Source organism: Zootermopsis nevadensis, unplaced genomic scaffold (assembly GCF_977971745.1).
Source record: "Zootermopsis nevadensis isolate Lab colony 2312 unplaced genomic scaffold, Znev_1.0 Znev_ptg000003l, whole genome shotgun sequence".
Classification (NCBI taxonomy): Eukaryota; Metazoa; Arthropoda; class Insecta; order Blattodea; family Termopsidae; genus Zootermopsis; species Zootermopsis nevadensis.
Genome location: NW_028259135.1, coordinates 15,759,609 through 15,783,974, shown reverse-complemented (window position 1 = coordinate 15,783,974; position 24,366 = coordinate 15,759,609). Strand labels below are relative to the sequence as shown.

At 35.9% G+C, this 24,366-nt stretch overlaps 1 protein-coding gene and 1 long non-coding RNA gene across 7 annotated transcripts in view; one reads left to right on the top strand and one right to left on the bottom strand.

Moving 5' to 3' along the window:
- The window catches only part of LOC110827930 (uncharacterized), a 310,772-nt gene that overhangs the window by 23,378 nt on the left and 263,028 nt on the right, over positions 1–24,366 (top strand). The window lies entirely within an intron of this gene.
- The window catches only part of LOC110827928 (uncharacterized), a 194,314-nt gene continuing 174,109 nt past the window's right edge, over positions 4,162–24,366 (bottom strand). For all 4 annotated transcript variants that reach the window (XM_022060097.2, XM_087342662.1, XM_022060096.2 and 1 more), the window contains one exon: positions 4,162–11,730. In XM_022060097.2, coding sequence (XP_021915789.2) covers positions 9,670–11,721 — 2,052 coding nt within the window. In that variant the 5' untranslated portion in view covers positions 11,722–11,730 and the 3' untranslated portion in view covers positions 4,162–9,669. The remainder of the gene's footprint in view (positions 11,731–24,366) is intronic.

Here is a 24,366-nt window from a genome sequence, read left to right as displayed (position 1 = left end):
GTGTTTATTACGTATTTTCAAACCGATCCTTTGTGATTTTTGTTTATATGTTTGTAATATTCTGCATTCGTCAAGAATTTCGGAGAAATTAACACTGCGGGGTTTATATAGCATCCAGTTCTGACACCAGACGCGCCGATGATGGGGACAGATACGATCTTTGAAACGTCGGCGAATTTTAAACATTTAGACACGACTGAGAGCCCGAGAGGATTTTATTGATTTTTGGAAACGTAGAAGTAGATGGAAAGATGATATTAAAACGGTGTCTTAAGTAAATACATTTTGACTGTAATAGCTTGGGGCAGCCGTCAATACTGCGGGGAGGCTGTTGTGGAAGCCGTAACGAACTTCTCTCATCTCGTTAACTGGGAGAATGGCTTAAACAGCTAGGAAACCCTCAGATTCTGAAAGAGAACTTCGCCTCATTGAAATAAATATTAGGGGAATACATTTTATTTTAAAGCTGACTGTCCGATATAATTTGCTTTTGAGGAATAACCCAGGACAAAATCTTTTTCTATTTCTGTCGTTTCTCTAAACGCATTCCCAACATAAACCGAGTAATATCCCTGCATCTTTTTGAAATTACATCAGAAACGTTTTGATACACCGTAAATGACCTGTTTACGAACTTTTAAAACCAGTAGAATTTGATATCGCGTCGATTGTTACTCCGGAGAGCTCCCGTCTCCAAGGCAACAGATGGCCGACGCCTCTGGTGCGAATACGGCCACTCATCTCCATTTTGTCCCAAAGTCAAGAATGTGTGTAGTTGCATCTCCACGACCACACAGCCTTTCATTGAATGCTACTTAATTATCAGTGCTCGATCGCTGACTTGGCACGTGCTCCGTCTCTTACCGTCCATTACTTGTTACGTTAACTTGACAAGGTCCTCACTTTCCAAGGTCGTGTAGTGACGTCATTCATTCAAGTTTGTGTTATAGGAATTGGATAAGTGGCAAGCATTACTCAATAAATGTACGTATATTGTCAAATTATTATTATTCCGATGACTAGACATGACGTGAGTTGCGAAACTCAGAAGGATCGAACCACGGCCTTCATTATGAGCTGACGTGTCAGTCTTCATAAGTAAATGGATAAGTGCGCTTGACAGCCTGAAGTTTTGACAAACTGACTAATTAGCTGACTACGTAAGTAACTAAGTAGCTGTTTCTCTCAAGTACAGTCTCTCTTGATGAAATTGGACCATCTTACTGTCATACTCTAAAGCTGAGTTGAAAAACAATGTCGTTAAAGCACCTGCTTGAAACTATTCTGATTAGGAAATACGCCGAACAAATATTTATTTATATGGACTTGACTATAATTTTAATCAGACACCTTTAACTATTTAAGTTGGCATATAAAATTCAATGATAAGTCCTAATTATTAAAAGTTACACTGTTATTTTCGAGCCAGAATTGGTTTTGTAGTTCTTCTTTATTTCTTTCTGTAAATGTTTGAATTTCAAATACTTGCATTTCTGTATGAAAAACACTTATAAGGTCACTTTCTCTTACCAGGTAGCCCTAAGGCAGCTTTCTTCTACACGCATCACGCAGCAGTAAACTTAGAATGTCTTACTTTAGCCAGGCATTGATGGTTATCTTACAACAAGCATTGGTTAAAATTGTTAAAATTAAATGCAGTTTACATTCTAGTCTTGTATTAAGGGGGCTGTCTTATCTTAATGACTGTTTGCGCATTTCCCCAACTCTCTGTCCCGCTTATTAAAAACATTCTCAGCACCCAGAGGCCTAAGTAGTTTATAAAGTTCTCTAATTGGAAGGGGTTTTGTTATTTGGGGGGGTGCAAGGTAAAACATGCGATATTAAATGCAGAATTTATGAAAGTATTTTTTTTTTTTTCGTTTTGCATGATCTTTAAACGAAGAGAAAAAATGTTTCAAGGCACAGTCCTTCGACTAGGTGTGCCATTACTACAAGTTAAACATGCAGATTTTTTGGAGATATAGCAGGTTCCGGTTAATTGGGCCATCGGCTAATCGGGGCAGCCGTTTATTTGGGACAAATCTTAAACAACAAACCTTTCCCATAATTGGGGCAACCGCTTAGTTGGGCCAGAGTGTTCTAGTTCCGATGTTTCCCAGTTTAACCGGAATATACTGTAATTTAAGATTTTTAGGAAATACAATGTCTCCTTTGACTTTATCTACACGGGGAAAGTGTCTGGACTGATTATTTGTTTTAATTTAATTTTGTTCTACTCTGTTTCATCTTAGTACATTTTCTGTGTTGTACATTTTTATTAGTTCTCTCCTGTTACAGGCCTTTTACTCTTGACAAAGGAAATGAATTGATTTCTTTTGTGTTCGTGATGTAATTTCTGGTGTTTTCTTTTAAATGGTCTCTTGTTCTATTTATTTGAACGTTACAATTGTTTGCTTCTGATCATAGCCTACAAATAATTGCAATATACGTACGTAATATTTAGGATTTTGAAGATGGAATATGGCAGTGTAGCAGCTGCGAAAAGTATTTTAATAGGAGGATAACAGATAAATCGTTAGAACTTGATTTCTGAAATTTATATGGAAGGTGTACGGAAGTGCTAGTTTCACAAGTGATTTGAAACAACGTAACACTGGATAATCCTCCGAATTCTAAATTCATGTGTGTCAACTACAAGAGATTTTAATGCTTCTGAGAAAACTGCATAAATAAGGAGAGGTGATACTAACACAACCTGGATGACGAAGGATAAAAGATTTATCAGACAGTTTCAGAACTTTTACATGGAAACTTTCATCCAAAAAATAATTATCAGTATAAATAAGTATCGAGAATTTAATCTGAACAGGAAATGTGTAGAACCTGAGACTTAAGAACATAGCAGACCAGTCGTACTGTCTCTGTGTGTTGCTTTGCTAATTGGAAGCTTGAATTGAAACCAGTACTAAATTGAAACGTCCTGTGTGATAAGTATGTTCCTGAGCCTGGATAAGTCAGGAGAAGACAACCTAGAAATCGGCCAAGAAGCGACGTAGGCTGGCTGTGAGCCAGCAGGGCTATAAATTAACGGACTCCTTCGTTTGTATTCAGACCATGCCACAGAGTAGACACATTGAACAATTGGAGGAGGTGTGTACTACGAAGTACGCGGCCCACAGTCGTTTGATATAGCTTTAAAGTGGATCATTCGACACCGTATCTACAAACTAATACTGACACAGCATAGTAAGATAAGCAACTACTGTTTTATTCATCCTCCATTTAAATCGTTTCCAGTCATCATTGCTGTTAAGAAAGTGTCATGAATTAAAATAAGAAGACCAAATCATTCGGGACACTAAAATTCGGCAGATCACCCATGATTATCTTCAATAATTTATAGTAGAAAACCCATCTGAAGTTTATAAGTAAGACGTTCTGTTCGTATCATCATATAATTTGTTTGGGAATACGAGTATAGTCTCACTAAGAGATTTAAAATAAATGACAGAACATTAATCAAGACTGGTACGAAAATATGCCACTAGAGGCCAGCAATGTTGTACGCAAAGTAATGTAGGGTCTATAAAATGTAAAATGGTGTTTTACATCGTGAAAACACGTGGAAATTTGTAGGGTTTTGTACTTCGTAAAACAATTTTAGCTCAAGTGACTGTAAAATTTTGTATGGTAACCAATACTAAATTGACCGATAACTAAAAATTCCATATGAAATGTTTATTATGTGTTAACTGTTTTAATTTGGCGATGATTAAAAATTTTAAGGTAATATATGATAAAGTTATCATAGAATTTGTAATATCGGAAATTGTGAACAGAAATGGATCTCTAAATTACAAAATGTTTTAGCTCCTGCTTCTTGCTAGCTTCACCAAAGGCAAGCAGATTGAAGCACTGAAAGTAGGAGTCGTAAATTATCCCTGGAACTCTGTGAAGATAATATCAGAATGGCTATTAAATCGATCCTACATTTTTGGAATATTCTGATGCTGCCAAAAAGTCAATCCCATGGTGCATATGAAAACCTACGCCAACAGTAATTGGAAACGCAAATGTTTTATACCATAGTGATCTGTAATAAAAATGGATTTATTTATATCAGTATTCATCTGTATTTTGCGACAGTTCCTACGTACGTAGGATATTCGAAGGGCGGTAGTCAGAAAGATCAGATACATATAAATTTAAATTATTATTGTTAATTATAACTTGGTGTATTATTTTATTTCAAAAAGAGGTTAGTTACAATATAACTTAACAATATGCAACCCAAGTAATACAGTCTATATAATACTTATATATTACATGTCTTTTATATAATATTTTCAAAATAATTATCGTCACACATTTTGTTAAATTTTCACAATAAATATTGCATATACCGAGATTGCTTGGTACACATTCTCTGAGCTGGAGCAAGAACAAATGGAAAAATCACAGCATAATACACGACTAATTATCATCAGCTGGCTTATATTGCGGATAGAAGGGCGAGTTTGACTTCATTTATTTCAGTAATTTCTAAAATAATACGGGTGTATTTTTTTTAGAAGTAATACTCGTATCTTTTAAGTTGTTGGTTCAGTTGTTGTAGTGTTTAATATTTATCAGAAAATCATATAACAGTTAAAAAACAAAGAATAACTCTTTCTTAAGGTAAAAGTGGGGGTATGAGATTAGATAATTCGTTCGTGTCGACATATTTATATCACTTACAAACCTTTTTAAGTCATATTGTATGACGTTTATTAATATAAGCTATATGTATCGATATATATGCATGCATTTTATTTGTAGCAGCATTAATATAGAAAGGAAAAGTAATAAACTTTCAATTGTAACATAAATATTAAAATTTCCTGCGTTACAAAAGAGACGAATAGAATTATATTTCACGAATTAAGAGGGGAACAATATTTCCTTTGAACCATCGTCTGCGGTTTAAGTGCGGGCCAAACACTTTATCTGTGGTTGTTTGGATACTGACAAGAGTACGTAAGGCAAAGAAACTTTACTTTCTTTTGCAGACGGAAGTACAGGAAGACACGGTATATTATAAAAATATCACGAGGCACATGATAAAAATTTCCACACAAATGCGTCATATCACAACAGTTAAACTGAAACATTTACTTTACTTCTGCCTAAATAATTCAAATGCGAAAATGTAAATTTATCAATTTATGCTTTAGAATATGTGTGCCTCTTTCTTACGATCTGTTTAGTTTCGATTTAGAACTCAAATATCGCATAATTAGCTTAGCTTTTATGGAAAGCTCATTATCACACAGCCAAATTATTTATATTTTGTGGATAAATACTCTTCAACACTTGACATGTAAGTTGAAGGCAGTCCTGATGGAGTTACTTCAAAATACTACAAGGAACAATACAGATAGGTAAACTGAAATTTGAAAAGAAATTTTATTCAAGAACTATTTACGCGACGACATATTAAATGTCTATGTAGTTTTCAATTCATGTCGTAGAAAAGGTTTTGAAACATACTACGTAAGATTCAGTCTAGGCCAGGGTGTTCAAAATTATATTTTACTTTATGAAGAAAGCAATACAATTATGAGGTGACTTTAACATTGTGTTAACTTCCGTTTGTTGATGCTATTGTGCAGTTTGTGATTATGAACACGCAAGATTTATTTAAAGAGTGTACATAATACAAACTTCAGTTTGTCCACTCGATTGTTGCAATATAGGAAATAAATTTTACGGGACGTTTACATATGTTGTTTGAAACTTGTAGAAATTAAACTTTGTATGTGTTATATGATTTCATTTACATTCTGACTTCCTTGAGGCAAGCTCCCCCTTCCATCTTTTTAAAGTGCTGAACCCTTCAGTTAAGTTTTATAAAATACAAGAATTATTGCTAATTTTAATCAATCAATAAAACACTAAAAATACATATTGTTAAAAATATTTCAATACATTGTATTTTTAGTTTATAATCATTATGTAAGACAATCACGCTACTGAAGAAAATCGACAGAGTTGTGTGATTATGCGTTTCAACTATTCGTTTTACACAAATATAAATTATTGACACTATGGCTTTATATCTAGGCCTAAACACAGTTTTTAATGTTTTACAAAAATTGTGATCTCAAGGTTTAGTTGCAAGAAAATTATTTATAATCACTGTATGGATAATAAAGATGTCAGTCTTCTTCATCACTTTTGAGTGGGCTAATGTAGAAAATGTCAAGGTTTAAATTATGAATAAGAATTCAAAATATAAAAGCTAATTTTCCCATACGCATTATGATTTTCTCATATAAAACGATAATGTATTTATATCGCTGGAAAAGGTATACACATGTAAGTGTAACATTACTGTGATTATTTTCCAAACTTAAAATAACACGCAACTTTGATAAATGGAGCATTTTTAGGATTATAATGAACGTCCTTTTTAGTTTACAAAACCTAAGGTGAATAATCATTATCTGGAATTTCTTACAAAGTTATGCAATGGTGTATTATTTTTAAAATGTTTCAAACTATCTATTTGTCGTGTAAATTATCGATGGGGATATTGCACTTGTATTTGTGTTCCATGCGTTCGTATCATCCAGTTGCTTTAACATTAATTGAACCATCAGACAAAACTATTTATTAGCTGAGTTCTGTTATTAATACCCACTATATTTCAGTCCATACGAACCATCAATTAGGGCCTCTTTTACAACTTAGTTACTCGTGGTCTCATCCCTGGCTTCAAAAATGTTAAAATCGTAATATCAAAATGTTAATTATAAATTGTTGAAATGCGAAGACGTCATAAAACGCATTATTGTTTATTATTTATTTTATAATGTAATCGTAATTTTGCATTTAGATTCATATAATAGTACTTTTGGTCTTTTTGGTCTTGGTGGCATTATACCGTTTTGTTTGCGGAATTGTTGAGACACCGAAGAATAGTAATATTAGGTTTTGTTGTGTCATATTAGAATTTTAAAGTTTTAGAATTTGTCACTTACCAATTTAGACCGTAAAGCGTAAAAGATTGCATAAATTATGTAAATTAATCAACAGCTTACCAGGGTGTAAAAGGGGTCCCAGTGGTGATATGAACCAAATATTTTCGACCTTGATGATTAAGACATATTCCAGCTAAGAAACAGTTGTATGTGATGGCCTACCTGATGATGAAACTACCAGAGGTTTAAATGAAACTGCCATTCTTCTTTTGTGTCGAAACATGTGTTGCATGTAGAAGGATGATTAGTTTAATGTGACACGTTCTCATAAAGACTGACGTATTATTTATAATCCATTACACAATGGTAATATTTTGAAGTAAACGTTTATTCAATGTCACCTTTAGTGACACTGACTAATCTTTTATAATGTCATCTTGTTATCCGAATTCCCCTGCAACATATTCTATTTCCCTTTTTAATAAATGTAGAGCATGAGGAACGCACACTTCCTAATTTGTCCAAGTGAATGAATGTATGCACAGAACCAATATAATTATTTTAAATACTTAATTGTTATATTGATCTATAAAAAAATGAAACTCTTTAGTGTTAGAAGCTTCAGTGGTGAAATACGTAAATTTATATTTAATCCAAAAACCACGCGGTTACTGCATACGCGAAATTTTAATCCGAATTTCAATACTATGTTTTTAATTTCTGTGTATTTTTGAAGTGATTGGTTCCACATATATCCGATCCACAGTTTAGTTATATTTTGTATAATCTGCTGCCGCATTGGCGCGTATGAACCAAGGACAAGTTACATATTTTTCTTCATATCTCATGACTAAAAATTACTTGTGTTTTAATCACAGTCTGATACAAAACTACATTTTGAAACATGTCATATGTGTTGAATATTTAATAACATCCTTGCATTCAGCTTTAAAGAAGATTGTTTGAGCAATATTAAAACACGAGGACTGATAAATGGACAGCAAATAGCAGAATATATCTTAATTTATTTCGCTATAGGACTTCTAATCGCTGTTACATAATTTGTTTTCTGTATTAGATTTCCAACTGAGTGGTCACTGGAACGTAAGTTTTATTTTGCGGATTTGAATTTGAATTACGTTCGAAGTATAATCGTGTATTAATATTTGAAAGGAGCTACGAAAGAAACTTATGCACATTCTGAGGCACATTACTCACTCCAACCACATGCATACACGATCAGGTAAATTGGAGGGAAGAACTTCTTTAGATGTATTTAGATGTCTAATAGACTCAAATTAAATTGGTTGAAAACGTAGCTGCAGAAACATTAAATTACCTGACTTTGGTAAAACTATATTTGATAGTTTATTTACGAAAAGCACTAAGAAAATTTTGAAACAGTAATCTTTTTTAATATATAAACAATACAAATGTCGGTATACATTAACTACCGCTGTGTCAGACCTATGCATCTTTACATATCAATATTGCACAGTTTAATATATATATAAATATATACGTTATTCACAAATTCGTGTTTTATTTTGGCTTCATATTGCATCAGTGTTAAGACTTTATTTTATTCTTCACCATAGATCAGCCAATGCAATATGCTCATCGAAGAATATATCAATAACCATAACTTGTATGCACCATTCGCTTCTATAAACACCATATGTGGTATTTATAAAGATTATTCTTTACACACTATAATAAGGGATATTCACTAATATTTAATATTGAGGTCTTGCAAGAAATTAATGAACCGGAACTATGAGGAGCACATATACACTGTGACTAAGTTGAAAAAGGACGCATAACATTTGCATCTACGTGAGAATTATATCATGAAACTTTATTTTAGCCTCACATTTAACTGTCTGGCAAAACGAAATATAACAAAATCTTTCTCATATTTATCTGTTTGTTTCAGAACATGATTACGTTAAAATGTTTATTAATACAGATAATATGAGTGTGGGAATTAAAGGCGATGTAATAACGCTGAGAGTCTGAATGTGTACTTCCTATATTGTTTCATATAGTATACTTATTAACCATATTTGCTCATTCGCAGATGGTCTTACACAACAGGATCCATAAATGTAGTAAGTCAAATGCTTTTGAGTAAGCACTGTCGTTCGTGGAAATGAAACAGAAAATGACGTATGCAATCCAAAACACGGTGTAATCCGAAAATAGTACTTGCACTGAACTTCTCATAAGTTTGAACAGCAAATAATCTATATTCTTACAATTTATATTTATAGAATATTATTTCACTGGTTATTCACATTAAGTCGTATGAAGGAAGTACGAACCAAATTTGTATAGTTTCTTTGATAAACTTTTAATGATAGTCGGGATAGTAATGTTGGTCACGCAGATCAGTTAGACCTTTTTCACGTTGCTTTAATCTCCTTAATATTAACTACAAGGGCAGACATTCCACAGTATATATATATATATATATATATATATATATATATATATATATATAAAAAGAAAGACTTTTGTTTAATGACAACCTTGACTTCAGAATCCACAGATTCACTTTTATTGGAATCTGTTATCACTGCTGGATTTCTTAATTTGAAATTTTGATCGTGAAACATTAGAAACTGTTCCAGCCTCCACAATAGGCCACCCACTTGTTTAGTTTAAACATCTCTCTTTCCATCTGAACGTTCATTGAAGTGTTCTCTGGGTCTCTGTTTTGTGCTAGATTAACACATCTCCCAGTCTACACGTAAACAATATGTGTTGGTTTGTGCTGTTCACCGTTCACACTGTATTGATTCTGGTACATCCCAAGAGACCTATTTTCTGGAACGCGAATGCCTTTATTAATAGGGTCCCAAGTCGCTAACGAGTGTTGATGACGATACTTCACGTCATTCACCACGGGATCCTTCGTTTTCAGCATGAAGTCCTCCAAACCATCCATATTATCCTTTTTCGGCATCAACATAAGCATGGCACCATTTTGATGATGGTGATGATGATTGGGTAATTCTGTGAGTGTGTCAGGCTTCTTGCAAAATCTGTCGCCTCCAAAGACCACAAGAAAACCACACATCACTGCAAACAATGATAATACGACAACGGTAACAATGATGACAGCCAGCCACGACGTGTCGCAACGTACCTCTTTTTCTGGTACATCAACCAACAATAGCTTTTTAACAGTTTCTGGACCTGCGCATCTGATAGCATCAATATCCATCTGAAGAACTTTGTTTTGCTCCTTTGTTGATACTGTTGAAGACGTCGGTGACATGTCTCCAGACTGAGGCAGGAATGTTACATTTCTTTGTTCTGCCTCAAGTTGTTTTCGTGCCAATATCCATAGCCAAAGCATGGAGCAGTTGCAATGCAGTGGGTTGCCTGCCAGGAGCAGAGAGTCCATCTGATCTAAAGGGAAGTGTGAGGCATCCAGAAGTGTGAAAGAGTTACCACGGACGGAGATGTCAGCAAGAAGAGTGTTGCCATGGAAAAGTCTTGTTGGAAGGTTGGTAAGCACTACGTTGTATTCCATGGAGACGCTCTGAAGTTTTATGTTGTCAACGAAAGCTCTCACGTCGACATGTTCGAGTCTTGGAAGTCTGCACAATCTTAAGCGCCGGAGTTCGAAAAGACTTTGGAAAGCAATTGGCCCAATGCTCGTGAATTGGTTTCCACTGAGGTCCATTTCTTCTAGACTTCCCAGTTTCGATAGCTGTTGTTTTGGAACTACACTTAAGTTATTGTAGCTAATGTCCAAGAACTCTAATGATAAGAGTCCATCAAATGCTGCATCATGAATGTAAGATATTACATTCGATGCCAAAGAAAGACTTTTTAAATCTCGTAAATTTGGTATGGCGTCACCTGATACACTTTCAATGAGATTATCGCTCATATTTAAAGTTCCCAAAGATGGTAATCGTCTTAAAGCACCCGATGGTACATCAAGTAGTTGGTTGTCTGAGAGATCTAGCACTTTTAGGTTAATTAACGGATCGAAGACACCTTCACCGATCGATATAATCTTATTGGTACGCAGATGCATTTCCCATAAATTTGGCGAATCTTCCCATACGCCGCCTTCCAAAGATTCAATAAGATTCTCACTGAGATCCAGCACTCTCAAAGACTTGAGTCCACTGAACGTGAATTTCGTAAGGTTGGCTATCTGGTTACCGCTCACATTAAGGCTCATCAGTTTCCCTTGAAGTTCAAAGTTTTTAGACCCCAGTGAAGAGATTCGATTACGCGAGACGTCCAGTGAACGCAGATTTGAATAGAAACCAAGTGTGAAGTGGACGTCACCGATACGGTTGTCTCTTAAGTTGATGGTTTTCACATTTGGATTCAGCTGGATTGGCACGACTTCGAGACCTGCGTCTTCGCAGGACGCTCTCAGTGCCTCGTCGTTACAAGAGCATCGAGAAGGACAGAGACCGTCAGTCTTCCCCACAAGCACCAAGAGGAATATCACGTGGACAAGCGCCGTCGAACTGCTCGAAATTATTCTGTGTTGATGTTTTGCCGACAGAAATTTCATATGATGCACATCTCCCTGTTTTCGAAATCTGAATATCGAAAGCCATTTCCAAAACCTCGATGGTATTTTGTTTGTGATGCTGGAGGTCATTAGTGATTCCTGTCGTTGACGTGACCAAGGTGAAATATTTAGATTCTTCTTTATAATCTTCCGCCATTTTGGTACGGTGTTTATCCTGTCAGTTGAAAGAAGTGGCGAACCTCCGTCTCCTGGTATCGGCTGCTCATCCTCCATACCACGAAGTAGCATTCATGGGATCTGGGAACAGAGTTACAACAATATTTATTATAATAAGAGTTTAAACTTAATCGCGAAAGGACCAAATTGTCAAATGAAACTTGTACTGATCTTTCTAGAAATTTAGGACAGCCTTAATTATACATTTTCCAAGTGCTGTAACATTAGGCAGCAATCTAGTCGGTAAAGCAGAGTACTATAATAGCATATGTATATCATACCAATTTTTTCGTACGATAGGCGTAGATCTGAAGGATAGATCTGTGACATTGCACACAGTAAAATTAAAATTTTCTTGGTAACTACCGACTCTCATTTAATTAAAACAATACAAACTCTTCTCCAGAATGTTTCCCGAGCTGGTTAGCACAGTCAGAAAAGTGACTGGACTACAAACTGGATAACCGGAGTTTGATTCCTGGCAGGGGTAAGAGAATGATTGAATGGCTGAATGGTATTGAAAATATTTTGGTTTGATTGAAATTGATAGTGTTTATACAGGATTGAAGGTAGCCGATTGTTACTAAATTGGACTAAAAGTGATTGAATCGTATATAAAGAGATTGAGTGTAATTTGAAAGTGACTGAATGTGATTTAATGGGATTGAAAGTAACTGAATGGGACAGATAGTGATTTCATGGGATTGTATTAGATTGAAAGTAATTCAAGAGATAAAAAGTGGTTTAATTTCTTAGCTGTCGAGTTAAGACCGGCTCTGGGACTCACCCATCCTCCTATCCAATCGGTAATGGAGACTTTTTCCCTGGAGGTAAATCGGACGAAGCGTGAAGCTGATCACTAACTTTCACCAATTACCTATTTCAAGAACAACTGGAGCTGTGCCTTTGTATCCCCGTAAGTCAGCATTGCGTAATGTTTAGCAAGTATCAAAGCACAAATGCAATGGATGTGCAATAAATATCGGATTTAGCGTCAGTAATTTAATTACGTTCACAGTAAACGTATGTTTTAAACCTTAGGAAATTGATTGCTTGCACTGCAATACTTTCAATTGCTTGCTAAATTATAACTAAATACTAATTTATTTTGGTTAGTTTAACTTTTATTCGTACTAACGTTCCAGGAATTAAAGCGAGAAGCCGAGAATAGGGACAACTGGAGAGCTCTGTTTGGGCAGATCAATGGACCTGTCGTAAGACAGAACACTTAATAATAATAATAATAATAATAGTACTTGAAACTGTCTTTGAAATATAACATACCGTAGTTTGTTTGGCATCTGTGTTTAGAAAGCCTAAGAGAGAAGACGATGGGGCGTGGAGGAAACTGCATAATGATGAGCTTAAAAATCTGTACTCCTCCCCCAATATTATCAGGGTGGTTAAGTCTAGAAGAATAAGGTGGGCTGGGCATGTAGCGCGCATGGATGGGACAAGAGATGTGCACCGGGTATTGGTTGGGAAACCTGAGGAGAAGAGACCGCTGGGGAGACCTAGACGTAGATGGGAGGATAATCTCAGACGGGATCTATGGGAGATAGGAGTTGAAGGAGACTGGATTTTGTTGGCCCAGGACAGGGTCCGGTGGAGGGCTTTGGTTAATTCGGTGATGAACCTTCGGGTTCGGTAAGCCATCTGGTTGGTTGGGTTCACTATTTGGGAAGCCTGAGGGGAAGAGACCTCTGGGGAGACCTAGACGTAGATGGGAGGATAATCTCAGGCGGGATCTGTGGGAGATAGGAGTTGAAGGAGACTGGATTTTGTTGGCCCAGGACAGAGTTCGGTGGAGGGCTTTGGTTAATTCGGTGATGAACCTTCGGGTTTGGTAAGCCACCTAGTTAGTTAGTTAATACAGACGAAAGTAACCAACATCGGTTTATCGGAATTCTAGTGTGACGATTAATCGTCGTAACTTTATCCCTTTCGGTTTCGTATTTGGTGGCGTTAGTCAGAGGCTTGTTATTCCGCGGACCGGCCCATGCAGAACTAATTCGTGCTTCTACTGGCTCTGCTTTGCTGTGATTACTGGTCTGGTCAGACCGGATGTAGGAGTTTCGACCTACAAAGAGAAATGCGGGGCCGTGTTCTAATTGAAGGCCTGCCAGGGTTATGATGAAGGAAATTAAAGCTGTGGGGGAAGGCTGGAGGGTCCACATAGCCGTAATTAAATAAAACCGTCTTAAAGAATGAGAAGAAATAGGGTTGCAGAAATAGAAAATTTAGGGTTAAAAGAGAGGAGGTTCAATAGAAAGGAAAACTAATGAAAGGAACCTAATTGGGTTAAGAAAGCTGGACGAATGAGTTGAGCAGCAGTAAATGTAAATATTAGGTGGCTTTCAGTTGAGCGCCCAAAGCTTAAGCCATAATTTCGTTACGTTGCATTCGGTAAGGGCACATTAACCACTTTATCCTTGGTGGGAAGTATGATTCCCTCCCAGTTTGCCCAGAATGTTGTCCGAGGATAAGCTGATTTTCTGACTTGTCTTCACAGAGTTGTGTATGCTAAAAATGACAAACCGTAGTTTTATAAAGTGTGCCAGTGGATAAGAAAAACTCAACGGACAATAAATTATTTTGTTTACTTTGAACTGTACTGTAAGTAAATCTCCCCGGAGAAATATAAAGTGAACCGCAAGTGAAACTATTGAATTTAATCTACATGTAAATCTATTTCAAGGGCTCTAGTTTGTATGAAAAATGTCTGTACAATAAATTGCACAAGTGAATTTATTGAAATTAAATTATTTGGTTATTCCGTCAAATCACAATGTATTTAAATAAGAAAATTAAAATAAAATAAAATATCATTCTGTGTTCCATATCGAATAATCGATTTACAATTCAGTACTAAAGCTTGATCGGATACGGTAATACTTCTGGATCACCTCCAGACACAACTGTGTTGTCTACTATTTCATCTCTGACCGATGTAAACATCAAAAGCATCACTTCAAACAATAAAGTTGATCCATTATATGAAAATATCTGGACACAACCTCCAAAAACTACACTACGAAAAATTGTAAAAAAAAATTGTAATTGAGTTTTAAATTTAATATAATTTTACACCTGATGATGGTTTAATAAAACCGAAACTTGTTGTAAACTGTTCCAATTGTAAAGCGATTATTCGATATGGAACACAGAATGATATTTTAATTATTTTAATTTTCTTATTTAAATACATTGTGATTTGACGGAATAACCAAATAATTTAATTTTAATTTAATAAGTCATAATATGACGCAACTACACTATCTTATAAGTGAATTTATTTTTTTCGTGGATCTACGAACAAGTCGAGGTCCACGATAAGACTCTTGGGACGTATTTAAAACGCATTTCCCTTGCCATTTAAATTGTAGTGTGTAACATGGACCTGACAGGTTGCAGTACCTCGCTATGCGTTGAAACGCTGTTGCCATATGAGACATAGTCTTTTCTGAACCTCGGTCAGACTGTATAAACATTACAGAACAGAAATATGACAAAACTGAGAATTAGAAGATTGGTCCATATGAGCTGATAAATGAAGCTGAAGAAGATATATTCACCCTTCACAGTAACTTACTATTTGGATGCTGTAGGCCTGATTTTTTTTAAAAAAAAAATTCATACAGAATAAATACACCAAAGAATGAGAAAGTACATTTTGTAACTATTTTTGCAGATGGAAAACTTCGTCTCTGTCTCGTTTAGAACACTCCTGAAAACTGGATAATGGTAGCAGCACATTTAAAATAGAGAGTTCTGTCATCTAGAGTCATTACCGAGAACATGTAGCTGCTCGGTAAGCAGTTTTGTGTAGGTGAATCGAATTTCTGTCTTACTTTCAGATCTCTGGCTTTGTGAATCACATTTTATGCTTAAGGGAATGTTCTTCAAATGGAGATTTTTCAAAAAAAAGTTTTTCTCCTTGATATACCACCAAATTACGTAAGAAAAAGAAACGAGCGAGAAGGACGAGGGGAAAAGTATACAGGATCTTAAGCAAGTTCTCTCCTCGCATTAAGCCATAACTTTGTCCTGTGATCTCAAGAGAAAATTAGATTCGTGATAGTTAGCGGTTTGACTTCCATTTGCGTCACCCCCCCCCCCCTCATTCTTTTCACCCGCCGTCTCCTTCTTCAACCCCTTCTTCTTCTTCTTCTTTTTTGCCGGCTTTATGTTTCTCATCAAGTCTTGACTACTGTATAAGAAAATGGAAAATCTATGAGTCAGCATAAGAAACGTTTTAAAGTAAGAAAGAGTCGTAAGCAAGACTGTGACCGCAGATTAAAGCGGTCGAGTAATAGAGAAATTGATGGCTTGGTTGAAAGTTTGTATCCTAGCGGTGGGGTATATGGAATGTGGAGATTACATTGGCATTTTTGTTATAACACTTTGAAGCACGAAGCTTATCTAAAGAAGACTTAAGTGTTGTAATTCGTAGATACGTTCTTCGCCCCTTTGCATTCTGAATGCTCCTAGCTGAAATAAACAAATGTGTCGTATCTATACTACGTAAGAATTATCGAAGTATCGTGAACTCAAGTATACCAATAGATCGCAGACGATGTAAAAACATAAGATCGTATGATTTAAACATAATATTTATTCATGAACTCTTACCTACTTATCGACTTATTCACAAAAGAGACTAGAGAAAATTCCTGTCCAAATTTGGGTACTTTATATTATTTTCACTAATATTATCACCAAAAATATGTGAACGTGTGTTTTAAACGTAGTCATCTTTCTAGTAACTTATTTTATCAGATATTTATTGTTGATAGAACAGCATAGTTTCAAATACAGGGCCTTGTCTTTTTTTGTATTAGGAATTGTTAGATACATGTAAAGTATAGTCTACGGCATGTGTCGAAACCTGTAAATCTCGTAATTAACAAAAATTGTTTGTAAAATGAAACGTCTGTTATCTTACTTAAATGACTTCAATTTCTAACTTTATAAATCACGTGTTCCAAAACTCTTCTTTAAGTAATGTAATTCTATAACAGTATAATCCGAAGTAGCTCTGTGGTGGCGTGTTAAACTTTTGTAATCAAATCCTGTCGATTCGGGTTTTCTATTGTTTAATACAGCCGTCAGGTGTATGTTCCTCTGAAACGTCGGCAACAGGGCAAGATACCAGAACCCAAAAGTAGGTTTAACAGAAGACTTTTCATGTATTTATCGTTTGTCAGATACGTGCTACATGCCCCGTCAACATCACTCGTTTATTATATTTTATTGTTAAACAAATAAGGCGAAGAATAAAAATTCTGAATCGAAAAATATATTTTATGGTACACTTTCTACTTGTTCCTTATTTTCTTCCCATTCCTTTATTTTATGTAATTAAAAGCAGTCGCTGTAGATTGAAACGTTTTACAGTAATGCCAGTTAACTTTACAAAACGTACGCTAAAGACTATTCTTTATTTCAAGAGAATATTATAAACGAACGCGAGCTTTATTGTCATTGCTGGTCGCCCGGGAACTCAGCTCTGATGATGTTCCTCAGCCATTGTTGCGTAGCTAATTGAATGCTGGAGCCAGCGTTTCCCTTGTCATCACATTTAATCTTCACGTAACAAATTGCCTGGAGCTCAATTTATGGTTCGTTAATTTATTTCAAAACTCCACTTTATTGTGGTTGTGTGAGTTAGGGTATGAGGGAGAGAATGAAGGGGGTTGGTTTCTCAGTAATTATTCAAAATAATTATACATTAGCAGTCAATTATCGTAGTTATCTTTGCCACCACCGCAGTAAAACTGTAAAGACAAAGTTTTCTTACAGTACTTATTTTTCTATTTTGTCTGTTTCGTTAAGAATGAAATGTAAATTTAATCTTTACAAATAAAAATGTTATGATATAATAATTTGTGAATATATTTGTAGAGGCTGACTGTATGATTTCAATCCCAATATTTTCTAAGTTAAAAATTCACAAAAACAGAATTCATCAGTATGTATTCATCTTTAAAAGGATGTACAATTTATAACATGCAATAAAAAAAGGTTTCAGCGTAATAAATACACATATTATTGCAAGGAAGCACCAGTCTTGCCTGTTGACCCTTAAAATAAAATGTTTTTTTAAAAGTCACTCAAATGAAAATGTATTTTATTTCCTGGTATTCATCATCATTGTATATCATTTCGTTTAAAGTTTCACGATAAAGTACCAAAAATAAAAACAAAATCATTCGAAAGAAAGAAAATATTTAATGATTTTTTTTAATGTCTCACCAAAAAACAGCTGACGAATGAATATCGTTGCAAATATACGGCAGCGATACTTCACACAGATTCGTGGTCGTTTATTTTGATACAATTGTTCGTGTCCCAGTCAGATAAGACATACGAGCCACCACATACTGAGCCTCGAAATGCAAATGAATGCCATGATTGTGGTTTTCATGATTTTAAATTTTATAGATGCAGGTGCAATATTTATTTTATGATTCACCTAACATCTTTAACCCTCTCCATTGTGAGAGATATATATTTATATACAATAATTTGTTATGTACATGTAACTTATCTCCCAGTTGTTAAAATACATATATTGTTACATTTAAGTGCTAAAATATGACAGTCAAAGCATTTCGTTGGTAGCAGAGACGATTCGGATATGTTAAATTAAACTATATGATATAACTGAAGATTAAACATTAGAAATGAAGTTCACAGTCACAAGAATCTTCTCGTAATTTCTTAAAAATAAAAATAAGTTATAGTAGGATTGTGTTTTTATAAATACGTTTGTACGTTGTTTTGTATGAATTTTAAACTTAGATTCTCCTTGTGATCGAAGATCGCAGGTTAGCTATGCTTAAGAACAATCTTCTGAAGAGATTGTGCTACATCTAACAGACTTGAAGTTTCAGAACTTGTGAAAGCTACTCAACGCAAACTCTCCACTTAATATTATTAGGACAATTAAATAAAATACTATATAAGCTGGTAGAATCGGTGGGTAAAATGAATTTAGCATAATGTATTTTGAGCATATGAAGTGGATTGATGACTGAACCTTAGTACGAGGGTGTTTAAAAAAGTAACAGCAAATTAAATATTTTGAGATATATAATTTAATTAGAGATACAAATTATATGTCATTTTTATACATAATCACCCTCGTTTTCAATACACTTCTCACGCCGTTGCACCAACTTCTTTTTTCCATCAGAAAAAAATGTTTTTGGTTGTGCCTTCAGCCAGGAATGCACCGCTCCTTTGACCTCGTCTACATTCCCAAATCAAAGCATCCTTAAGGGGTCCAAACACATGATAATCAGAGGGAGCAAGGTCAGGGTTGTAAGATCTGATATCTCAATCTCCGAATGGTGTGAGGGCGTGCGTTGGTAATCAAAGATTGATGTTCGCCCATTTTTAAACGCATCTACCCACTCGTACACTCTTCTCTCGCCAATGCAGCATTCTTATATGAATTTCACGAGGTTTCACACCCTCCGACCACAAAAATCTGATGATTGCTCGATGCTCCTCTACGGTGCAAACAGCTAAGTACGCCACGCCATTTATTGGGCAGTGTCAAAACCTTCTCTAAGGATGTATCTTCCCAGTGCGGGAGTTTGAAATGCCTGGGGTATTCGTTTCGTGAAATATTGTCAATTTGCTGATACTTTTTGAAACACCCTCGTATTTCATGATGAACGGCGAAGTTTCTAATCAGTTCTAATTATTTCTTCTGGGATGTTTTGCCATGTAGCCTCGTAGAAACTGGCCGACGTTCAAAAGGTGCTTACTGAGTCCAACATCAGAGCCTCCATCAGCCTGTTGATAGAGGCAATATGCATCCCTCAAACATCGGTCAGTTTGTAAGAGATTGCACGGCACATCCCAGAAGGCAGCCATCTCCATAATCGCCGCCGTGAGAACCTGAAATATCGCTCTAATGTGTATTGGAGTTATAACTTTAGATTCCGTGAATACTTGAGTATAAAGAAGTGAAAATTAATTTTATAAATCGAGGACGAGGCCATGTTTTTAGAGGAAGAAATTATGGAAATGTATTCCATTTTGTGACAAACGAGAATTTATTGGAAAGCTATAGACCAAATATTGTTTAAATTGTGGAATGGACCCGTCAGTCTGCAAATCTTTTTTTTTTTTTTTTTGTGTGTGTCTTCAATCCTCACACTGTCTCCTTTCCTTCATCTCTGTCCTGCCTCTATCAGCTTTCTCTTTCATTCCGTATTAATCAGTTGCTCTACGTACCTCGTTATTTCAAAGTTTTTGTCACCCAGATTACAAGCACTATTCTATCTATTTGTAGTTCATTTGAAATAAATAAAATTTTGCCTTTCTCCGTCATTACTGAGAACTTCATACATAAGCCGTTATTTCAACGTTTAACCAGAGACAGGCTCCAGCTTAAATATCTCCACCCCAACAAACACAAAACTGTCTTTCGTGTTAACGGATGTGAAAATAGGCCTACATGTTTTCGTTAGGAATTAAGACTAAATTATTTTAAGAGTTAAGAAGATGACAGACAGCTTTCGGGAATAATGCCCCGTGTAGTCTTGTAGAAGTTGGCCGACGTTTCGGACATACTTACTACCTCCATCATCAGGGCTATGTCTACCACTGTACACTATGCAATGCCTCAGAAGGCTGTTGTATTCTTTTTCGCCGCCGTAAGAACCTAAAATTTTAAAAGTTAAATCGTTTCTACGACATTATTGAGTCTCTTTCACTTAATAAAACTGAACTTAACAGACATGAAACAAATACAACATTACATTTAATACAGTCTTAGATTTATCTGAAACGCCAAGAGAATCTCTAGATAAGTAAGCAGCATTATGTGGTGTTGTCTTAAGGGCAGTAGGGTCGTGGAGATTTGCATGTGGATATCTAAGTTATTGAGAAACGTGCTGTCTTCATCCTCACGTTAGCAATCTATTCGGCGGATTTTGAAAACGGAGTTGAAGGAATAAAGTTATTTTTGTCACGTACAAAAAACAGCAGCATAGACGACGATAAAGAAATGGATAAAGAAAATTAAGTGGCGGAAAGGTCTGAAATACAGTTGAGAATTCTTGCACCCCTTTCTTTCTTCGACCCTACACTACGCTACCCTTCTCTCTCGCTACTCACTTGCAGAAAAAAACTGTAACTTAATTTTCCTTCTATCCACCCTTCCTTCCACCCATTTTTCGTCTATAATTTACTCCTTTCTTAAATTTAACCCCTTGTCTGTAAGTATGGAATTGTTGAATTCGTTTTAAAAGAAGTTGTGAGTAAGAATTTAAGGGAAAGACGAGGGAGTAGCTTTAAAAGAAATCGTTAGTCATTTGCAGAAGAATTCGCGTCTGGCGGAATATTAATTGCATAATCCGAGAATGCTGTTTAACTTTCTTTTCTTAATTATTTCTCGGACCACCATCATTATTCAAACATGGCACTCGTAAAGGAGAAGTAAAAGTTAATTAAAATTCACATAATTCGTGTTTCTTTACGTGGGGATTTCCAGCCTTCAAGGACTCGGCCATGGTGGGTTGTGGAAATTTGCAGTCGGAGAAATTTGAACTGCTATTTCTTTGAACATGTTAGAAATTATTCACACAGTAGCTTCCTCTGATCAGTAATCGATTTCTTTTTAGCCATGTGTTCTCTACTTTAAGCGTACTACATTTTAATTTTTAATATTATGAATCACAATATGACGCATTTACAATATCTTATCAAAACATTTGTTTATTAAATGTAGTGCCGAATCTGTCTAAGGCCAATTTTCTTAAAGATTTAAATATACTTACACATATAAACCTGTTTGTCCTTCGACAAATTCAATGAGACATGATATACTATTAACATGTATGATTCCATATTCATGTTTCTCACAGATCAAATTCTGGCGAACGCCCCAGAAATATTACGCTGTGCGTAATTTCTGAAGTTGTCACTGTACTGGTTCCATATGCAACTGGGAATTTGAAGAAATTAAGACTGACAAACCTATTAACTGCTAATATAAAATATAAGTTTGTATATGTAGTTTATTTAACGACGCTATCAGAATCTTAGTCACCGTAATACAAGATTCAATCGTAACTAGGGTAGTCTGTCTCAGGACCGAAATGTGAAGTCGGAACATCCCAAATACGAAATGGGAATGCTAACCGCTCAGCTGCGACTTTCAGTTGCTGCATAATAGTAGTCAGATCTTGATGGGATTTTGTAAATTGTATAAATATTAGCCGAAGTGATTATATTTTTGCTGGTTAAATCCATATGTGCGTCATGTGCGTATTTGTTCTGAAAATGTGACCGCAGACCTCCGCCGTCAGTTGAATAGGAAATGCGGAGATTGCTTTATTTTTTAACATGTCCTACCATTACCACCCACCGACCCAACCACCCCTTACGGTGTTCTGAAACACGACACCAAAAGGCGAATATGAAATAGGGTTAGAGGCGGGAAAAAATATGTGTAGGAATAAAATTTGCATATGATGTGTGATTTTATAGTCGTGAACTGGAAATTGGAAAACCTGTGAGGATGTTTGTAAGGGAAAGGAAGGGGCGAATTCGGAGTGATGTACGTGAGACATCGGGAGGAGAAAGCTTTCGGGTGACCAGCAGCGTCTACCGTTTCGACATATAAATGGGAAATGTTAGACGTTTCTTCGGTCAGAGATATCGTCGTGCTCTAAGGCAGAGAGTGTTTCCACGTACCAATGTCTCCTGATACGCTACGTCATTTATTGCTGTAGACCTCTGTCTAAACGTAAATATGTATGTTTCAAACTGTGTCCGTATTATTCTTAATACTTAGCTATGCCCATCGTCTATGAAATTTTTTTATTTGCATTAAAATTCGTAGAAAATATAAAAAGATTAATAGAATTTTATCAGAAAGGAAGGAAGAGTTGAACAAAATAGTCAGGCTACAAACGATTATTCTGGGGGGGGGGGGGGGGGGGACCCTGTAGGCTCAAAGAATTGTGAAATAATACTAAAACTAACGAGGGTTTAAATTTTGAAACGTACAGTTACAAAATAAAAACAGTATTCTTCTGTGTGTTTATGGTGGTTGTACCTCCAGGTACGGCTTGGGGCTGCTACACACCTCCTCAAACCCTTCAATGTGTCAAGGTTTCAGAACAGAAAAACAAAAAAATGCTGCAGGTATAAAAAAAAGACTGCGAAATGCTGGGCCATGCAGTATGCTCAGTTATCGCGAGTAAGTCACAGTTATTTAACAGTTTTACAACTGCAGAATTCTTCTCGTGAGAGTGTCGTACACCAATCGGTCACTCCCGTTCGGAGTTCGTGTTCTGGGTCTTGTAAGCTGTGTTGATATTCATTTGTGAGTTTGGTTTTCATCTCTCTTTACAATGTATATTTCTCCAACCAAGAAGACTCCTTATTCAACCCCTCCTCCCCACAACTGCTCAAATACTATAAGCAAGCTTCATAAACAACACTGACTTTCAGAATAAACACAGCGACAGCAATGATGACAGGAAGACAAGAGTGACTGACAAACGACAGAATTTCACAAATGATCACAATAACAACGCACTTGAAAGAAAAGAACGCAAAATAAACAGAGTGTTCTTGGAATTCAAAAAGTCCTTCTTGAATATTGTTCAGACTTTATTTTTTCTTATATCTAAGAAAGTGACATGTTTGCTTGAAACGTTCCTTACACATCCTGTCCCTTCACCACACTTTTCATCTTTATATATATGTCTGTGAGCAGGCACGCCGAGGGTCGTAGTGTAACCTCCCCCACCCCCATCCCCACCCTCCCCAATGATTTACATATCACCCTTGTAAGCGTTCGTCGAGACTGCCTAGAACAAATCTTTCCGAATTTTTCTTACAATTCCGTACTTATTTATTTACGTGGTGATTTCTCACAGGGGCGATTTTAAATGTGACACAGCCTTCTGGGATATTACATCATGTAGTCTAATAGTAGTTGGCGACGTTTAAGACGTGCTTCGCCCTGATGATGGAGGCAGTACGAACCATTAATTAATTAACCTGTAATTTTTATTCTCAGCCGTTTGTCCGCAAGCTGCTGGGTGTCTGTGGGATAATCTATGAGAAATACTTTAAACATTTTACTAGGAGAACCTTGAAACAAGTTTTGAAACATAGCAGATATGATGACGTTAAATTTGATCGTAAATAAAATGTCCGTGAGAGTTCGGATTGTATTTAACTGGTTCCAGGTGATATGTAACGCCGAGCTTTAGAATCAGGTAATTTACAAACAAGCTTATTAGTTGTCAGCTACTGAAGAAATTCTGAACCAGACAGTTATTTCGAATTTTAAATTTGATTTCTTTTATATATGCTGTAAGTGCACACAATTCTTATTCTGTACCATGTATGTGGAAATACGTATTGATAAAAGATTACATTACTAAGAAAATCCATATGTTCGTATAAGTCACGTTGAATTCTCCGACTGCCAACAAGCCGGGTTTTGTACAGTAGTGACTAGTACCAAGAAACTAGGATTAGGCAGTAAAGGTTTGTAGAATCGTGCTGTGTGGATTACAGCCCATTGGTGCGCACACCGCCTGTCAGTAAAGGTTATTTCTGAAAGAGAAAATTTTGTTTCCTATGAGAGGGTCCCGTAGGGAGTAAATGCACCACCGGATGGTTTCGATGGCGACATCACGATAGAGCCCCCTACCCCACCCCACCCCACCCCACCCT